At 34.9% G+C, this 7,517-nt stretch overlaps 1 protein-coding gene across 1 annotated transcript; it reads left to right on the top strand.

Annotated features, from left to right (window-relative positions):
* The first annotated feature begins 386 nt into the window (after nt 1–386).
* LOC145635181 (uncharacterized) lies at nt 387–7,335 on the top strand. The gene is made up of 4 exons (XM_081686467.1): nt 387–783; nt 2,957–3,091; nt 3,958–4,044; nt 6,878–7,335. Exons 1-4 carry the CDS (start codon nt 628–630, stop codon nt 7,037–7,039), a joined length of 540 nt encoding a protein of 179 aa, XP_081542593.1. The 5' UTR covers nt 387–627; the 3' UTR covers nt 7,040–7,335.
* The last annotated feature ends 182 nt before the right edge of the window (nt 7,336–7,517 follow it).

Raw genomic sequence — 7,517 nt, 5'->3', positions numbered from 1 at the left:
ATGTTTGTTACTCATTAAGGGGATGTTCTCATAAGTTGAAACTCAGTTCAGTTCAGTTCATTTCAGCTCTTAATTTCATTCTTTTTATAAAATATTCATTTCACTTCAGCTCAGTTCAGTTCAACTGAGTTCAGTCGATGAGAACAGGCCGTAACTCTTATATTCACCTTCTTTGGATGTGAATGTTTTTTTTTTGGGATATGATGTGAATCATGAGAATGAGATAGAGGAAGACAATGTTTTTAAAGTACTCGTAAAAAAAAAAAAGTTTTTAAAGTAAGACTTTTAACTTTTTGATTTTTATTAGTCAAAAAGTTAGCCTTGGGTCAAAACTCAAAAGCCAAAACCCCAAAGTAAAATGTCAAACCTCCCTACTTCCAATTCCCTCTCTCTCTCCTTTGACCATCTTCGCAACTTCCCTTCTCAATAGCGCGAAAAAATGTAAAATGTACTCCGTAGTTCATTACTTTTCTCCCAAGAAAACTGAGCAAAAATTTCAAAATATTGTGACTAAAAACACACAATTCTCGTTTCATGTCATTCTTATTATGCTCTTTCTCTCTCAAGCAAAACATCAAACACCTGGTAGACTTGAACTTACCTTTCTGAAATTACCCAGAAATCTGTATGAACAGATTTAGGAATAGTAAAGCAATGGTTTTTCCTGTAATTAAGATTGGGACACTCGCATTGAGAACTCTCAGTAAACCCATTGCAACTCGTCTCAAACAACAAGCTGGGTTACACCCTAAATTTCGTGAATTAATCATTAGTCTTGCTCAGGTATTCTTCCTTTAAATTCTTTCTTGTTTTCTTTCTAAATTGTTTGTTTAAATTCTGGGTTGTTATTGAATTTTGGTTTTTGGCAGTGATTTGTTGATGGGTATTTTCATTTTTGACATTGAGCATTTTGATGAGTTATTTATTTGTTTAGGGTAAGCTAAATTGGTTGATTTTGCTGTTTTTTTTTTTTTTTTTTTTGGAGTAATTTTGATGTTGATCATCGTGAAATGGGTAAAACACAAATGTTGAATGGAAATCATGGATCTTTATCTTAAGTATGGCCAATGTGAATGTGTGATCAGTGTCATTGTTTGGTATGATTTACTCCCCCATTTCACTCTCTATTAGGCCATATTTAAATTTTGTTACTTCCCAAAATAATAGGCCATTTCTCATAATTACTCTACTATTTTTAGGATTTGATGCATAGTGTCAAAATTAGATACTTGTTGATAGTTTATTAAGGTTAACTATGTTATTTCAAGCCAATTTCCTTATAAATGACCTCGAACCAAATGTGGCCTATTAAAATGGGATGAGAGTGTACATTTAGAGGGTCGGTGTTTTTGATCCGCCATTTAAGGTGTCAATGTGATTGAGTATGTATTGTACGAAGTTGTTGGTCCATAGTATTTCACACGAGTCATATTCTAACTTACAAATTGTGACTTTGTGAGTTGTGACATGGCTCTTAGTGTTGGATGACCCTGTGGGGAAGTAGAAGACAAGAATGCATTGGTTTGAATGTGAGTGGAAGTGGCATAGCATGCAATGGAATAACACCCTTTTTCTTTGGTAAAAAAAAATCTTACAGAAATTTTTTGATCTTAGATAGAACTATTGAAGTGTGGAACGCTGTAGCTAGCTGCTTAGGGAGGTTCTCTAACGAATGTTATAGCTGCTTACATATCGAAATAAATGTCTGTGAAAAGCACAGGGGGAAAGTTGTATCCCACATGAGCAAGATGACTTTTGTTTCTGGAATGTCTCCTAGTTTTCATTCTTAATTAAATTCCATTGTATAGAAGTATGAATTATGTCTCTCAATTCTCTTTCTACACTCTAGTCTCTTGAGAATGTGCAAATTGGACATGGATATTGAACACAAATAGCACTGAACTGAAGTTTGTTTTATTGTTTATAACAGAGGAGTAGTTTCAAGGTTTTAATGCAGAGTTAAATCTAGGTGGATTGGTGGAAGGCTCTAAATGAGAGGTTATAGATTGTGTCAAGTAGACGTTTTTCAACTCCAAAATGAAGGGGAGTTGATTAGAAACGGAAGATCGGGATCTATTTATGATTTTATGCTACTGCCAAGATATGAATGTGTGTATACACATTGAATTCAGGCAGAATGGATGGAAGGGAGAAGTCTGTTGAAATATCTTTGCGATGAATTGATACCATTTCATACATTGAAATTTGAAAGACTAGTTTGGAATGATGGATGAATTGGGGACCGAGGTGCTATCTTAGTATCTTGTATAGTATATTGGCGATAAAGCATAAGATTTGTGCCCCATCTGTTAGCTAGAAGATACTTTGGCACAGTTCATTTTATGTTTCTGCCCTCGTAATTTGTGGAGTATTACAGTTATCTATATAAAAACATTTAAAGCAAGCAACAACTTAAAATTCTGTTGTGAGGTATGGGCTGGTTTTACAAATTTTACAAATATTTGAAGCAAGCAGTGCACATTACAAAGAAGAGGGAGAATAGTCAAACGGAATTTCGAACATTATCTTATCTCTTGACAGTTTAGGAATGCTACTTACACCTTTAATATGGGCTGGTGGTTGTGCTGACCAAACGGCAAGGATCCACTATATAGGGAGAGGGAAGGGGAGCCAAGTGAGGGAGATGCAAATCAATTATGTGAAATTATAGTCAACTTGGTGGAGAGTTGCCTAAGTTTGGCATATTACGTAGAGGTTTCCTCACAGATTGGTCATTATTCTGAATTGACCATTCTTAAACCTAAACAAAGCAATATGAACATATAGAAATTGGGCACTAGCAATAAATATTCTAAGTAAACATACTCCTGCATCTATGTTTTACATATCAAAACATGTAAGGCAAAATTAATGGCATGGGAGGATGGAATCTTAGCTGAATTCAAGCAATTTCCTGTAAGTTATGTAACATTTTTGCTGTGGTTGGTGAAACTAGGCAAATCATCGGCTCACAACTACACTGCAACGGCGCATATATGGCCATGCAACAGATGTTGAAATTCGCCCACTAAATCAGGAGAGAGCTGTTCAGGCTGCCTCAGATCTTCTAGGAGAAATGTTTATATTTCTGGTAAGACTTCACCTTCTGATGTTATTGTTTATAACTGGTTTAATCCTCCTCCTGCAACCCCTTTTGATTAATTTGAGCCATGCATCAAATCGATGGATATTATAAGCTCGCTGGGTACAAACCAGCAGTAGCTGAAATTTGCTTCATTTTTGTTTTGATCATCCAACTTTCGTGCTCTGGTTAACCTAGTAAGACCTTTGCATGGAGCTAGATGGACACGAAGCATGATGTCCAAAAGCATAATAAGCTTGCTAAATATATTACAGATAGTAATTAATGGCTCATGTTAAATATAAGTGATTCCACCAAGAAAGTAGACAACGTATACATATTGTTTTTCTAGATTAAGAAAACAAAGGATATCTTTTCATTCGCAATACATTCAATAGCTTTTTTTTTTTCCCTTAAATGTGCACTTTCATGCAGTGGAATCATGCTAAAAAAATAGCTATTCATTGACCTTGATTATCTATTATATGTAGTCTCTTGTATGGTACATGTGTGCACTCATTCATTTCAGCCCGCAGACATATTCTTGGCCCTTTTGGTCTTATGGACATCAATCACATCATGACTTCAAGAATGTAGCTAAACAATTAGTGACTATTTCATCTTATTGAAGTTACTTTGCTAGTATTGCGTGGATTTGTTCCATGCTGCCCGCTCGTTATTGCAAGTTATCATTGGTTCATAACAAGTCTTAAAGACACTGCACTTATAGTCCTACGTTGCTTTCAAACTTAAGATTCCTCTTAAGAGCCAATGCTTCAATTTACTTGAATTGAAACAGAACGCGTAACTAAAATTAACCAGCAGACCTCTTTTGACCCATATATGTATAACTCACATTTTAGATAAATACACAGGTGGCAGGAGCTGCTGTGATATTTGAAGTGCAAAGAAGCGCAAAATCAGAAGCTAAAAAGGAGGAGAAACGGCTGCAAGAGTTGGAGGTAATGTAAAGAATCACTGTCTACAAATAAATCTCTTTCTGGATGTATTTCCTGCAGACCATGTATCTCTTGATGTCTATTGGCTGTGAGTCTTTCAGTGACAAATTTGGAATGATTTATGTGCTTGAGCATTCTCTAGATCCTTAGTTAAAGGATTTTCATTTGACTAATACTTCTCAATGTTGAATTCATCAACATTGAAGTATGGTTCACAATGCAAAGTAACAAATGCAATGATTTTTGACTAATACTACTGGAGCTATATGCTAAAGTTCCAGTTGATTCTTAATTGTCCTCTTTCCTCACAGCACAATAATAAATAACCACTAATTCAGCAGGAATTTGATTAAATAAAAAATAATGAGAAGACTGTAAAGGAATTTAGGGCCAAGTATAGGACTATATAGTGACAAGTTGATATAAACCATCAATTCAATCAATCAATCAAATTATAATTCTTCATATCACAATTGTAATGCATCAATTTTCTTAGGCCAAATGGGACGACGATTTCTCTCATGAAGGGATTTGTGTGATGTAAGCTTAGGAGTTCAAACGGACATTATGTCTAACAGTAGTATGTGCTCCATTAAATTGCTCATTATTAGAGAGGGAGGGGGGGGGGGGGGGGATAAGGTGCTTATAGCCTTTTGCCTGTCTGTGCAAAAACGCAGTCCAGGGTCCTAGGCACTGTCCATCGAGGGGTGCTCGTGGTTGTGACAGGCCATGCTGGCACCGTACACTGCCAACCTTAATATTCATCATAAAATTTTTGTTCCTCAGCGGTGGACCTTGTGGTGTCTTCTCTTTAATTTATTGTGACTTCTGGCGTAAAAAAATTATTGTAAAGTACTCCGTAATACTACTGGAGCTATCTAAGAAATTATTTTTAGTTGTCGATTGGAGTCCTGGGTAAAAGGGCAACTGTATAGATGCTTTTTTTTTTTTTTTTTTTTTTTTTTTTCCGTTGTTTGCATTGCCTTTCAAAAAAAAAAAAAACAAAAAAAAACTAACCATAGTTTATGTACTTCATAAGTTCATATAACTTTTCTGAATGAGGCCAATGGGTCATTTCTTCTTCAACTTTTGAATTATGTTAGACTAGTTTTGAAATCTCGTTAGGCATTTGATTAAAGGTCACTTAGAAATACCTTTTTTATTAACATCTTGTTCTCCTTTATATCATCTGTGGCAAGAGCCTTTTTAAAGGCATTGGGGTAAAATCTCTAAAATGTTTATATATTGTTGGTGTCATTTTGGTGCCTATCCCTTTTGGCCTCTGGTGTATTCCTGAGCACCTCACTCCACTCAAGTATTCTTCATTTTGGTGAGCTTCAGAGGATGTTTAGAGACTTCTTACTAAGGCTGAGCTTGTCCTTCAAAGTGAATATTTAGCCTGGATACCATGGAATTATGATGCTATCGAGAACATAAATTTATAACACTATTCGACCTATTTTTTGTACAGATTAGTACATATATGAAGGGATGACACATGTTTTTTAATCTATCTGGGTGAACAGATGATTCAAATTGGGTTCAGATGGAGTTTTTCTCAGTTTTGGTTATTTTTGGTTGATAAGATATTCAGTTTGAAATCTTTTCAGCTTTTCAGCACTAGTCAATCAAGTCTTGGGTTGGGTTTTACTAGATCAATTTCCTTAAGGGTCAAGTTCAGATAAATTTGTTTAGGTAGAGTATGTATCCAATTCTGGTAATTTGATTGGATAAGCAGGGACAAACCAGTTTTTCCATTCCTACTTTTTACATAATATTTTCATTGTTGATGTCCAGCCTCCCCTTTTAGCATGATGTTGCCTCACTTGGTTCTTCCTTCGGAGGTTTTTATTTAGTTGTCTTGGCTGCAACCCTATCAAGGTCCTTTATTTTGTCAAGACTATTTAATCCTTGTTAAGCCCTTGTAATAACAGCTTTGAGTATTTTGTTAGACTATGCAAAATTGTAACGGTATTGATGAGATTTGACAGGAATATCTTATCTTTTTTAGTCCCTTTTTCATGAGGTGTCTGATCTGTATAGATTGTTGCATAACATGAATTGACCTTAGGATAGATGTTCTTCGTCAAATTTTGTCTTTTTATTCGCTTTCTTTATTCAGAAAGGTTAAATAGAGTGGCCTATTTTTCAAAAGCTATATTCCTCTGAAGGTACCTTTTGTTTGCTGTTCTGATGGGTCTGATAGTTGATTGTGAAGATTGGTGCCTATTTCTACGTTGAAGGCCCCTTTATTTGGTGATGAGACAAAATTTGTGATTAGGACTTAGGAGTCCATATATCATCGTGGATCTTAATATACCCTCTAGCTAAAGATCTGTGCTACATCTGCATGATTGAATGGTTAAAGGCATTGTGGAAATTTCCTTAACCATTGACACATGACAATAGACCTGAAGCCGATTAGCTTAAAAATCAATTTTATTGTCAATGGAGTAAAAAGATGAGGAAAAGATTTGGTGCAAATGTGCTACCTTGGAATTACTAAGATTAAATTTCTGTGATTGCTGCTTTACAGCTTTGTTACTTCTATTCAAGATGAAGTGTTTTGTTATTTTTTGTGTAGAAATGTAGGCAAAATATGCACATACATAACAATTTTCCATAGTTTATGTGTTTAGTTAAAAAACACACATACTTATAAGATTGCATCTTCCTTTCCTGAGATTGAATTTTATGATTTGGGCGTTGCTTAAGCATTTTGAGATTAAATATTTTTCAGAAACCCCTGTAAATTTCCTTGTCTCATTTCTCATTGCTTCCACTATGTTGCACTCATGTTCAAGCTTCTCAGGATATATCTTGTTTTATCTTACAGGCATTGAGACAAAAAAACGAAGATCTATATAAGGAAGTGGAGCAACTTAAGCACAAACTCGTAGAAATCGAGAAGCTAGCAAAGGGAAAAGGTATAGCTGGTATTTTCAACTTCAGATTTTTTGGTCAGTCAGGAACTGAAAAGTCAGCACTAGGTGCTTGAACTGACTGATAATCATCTCTTGACTAAATTCACTAGCAGCCTTAATTTTTTTTATTTTTAGCTTTGTTTAGTTTTACTTTTTGGGTGATATGTGCCCATATTTTATGTATATGATTTTTTAGGAGCTCAGTATTACTGGCCGTATTTTGTCGAAGTGATTGCCAATCTCTCACATTGTTAGTTCAAGTCCTTCATTCCAACCCTGTAAATTACGAATAAACTGTAATAACCTAACAGATTGATAGTCTTATTTTTGTCTAAATAAATTACTAGCACTTTGTAGTGCAATTTTTCTTCTCAGTTCTCTCATCTGATTTCTATTCTGATCTGTTGCAAACCAGTTTCATACATGCAGCACGACGTATTTGTGTACATAAGATTTTTCCATATTTCATGTGTTTAGTTAAAAAAAAAAAAAAAAAGCATCATATGATATTTTATGCCTAAACACATGAATGATGGGCATACAACTTTAAAA

This window comes from Chenopodium album, chromosome 6 (genome assembly GCF_948465745.1).
Source record: "Chenopodium album chromosome 6, dcCheAlbu1.1, whole genome shotgun sequence".
Taxonomy (NCBI): Eukaryota; Viridiplantae; Streptophyta; class Magnoliopsida; order Caryophyllales; family Amaranthaceae; genus Chenopodium; species Chenopodium album.
Note: the sequence above shows the minus strand (reverse complement) of the source record. Positions and strands in the feature narration are given on the sequence as shown.

What these genes read in the sequence shown, in the direction of transcription:
- LOC145635181 (XM_081686467.1), top strand. Translation starts at nt 628, where the DNA reads ATGAACAGATTTAGGAATAGTAAAGCAATGGTTTTTCCTGTAATTAAG. An exon ending in TAATCATTAGTCTTGCTCAG is followed by an intron (nt 784 to 2,956) that starts GTATTCTTCCTT and finishes TGGTGAAACTAG; the next exon opens with GCAAATCATCGGCTCACAAC. An exon ending in GAGAAATGTTTATATTTCTG is followed by an intron (nt 3,092 to 3,957) that starts GTAAGACTTCAC and finishes ATAAATACACAG; the next exon opens with GTGGCAGGAGCTGCTGTGAT.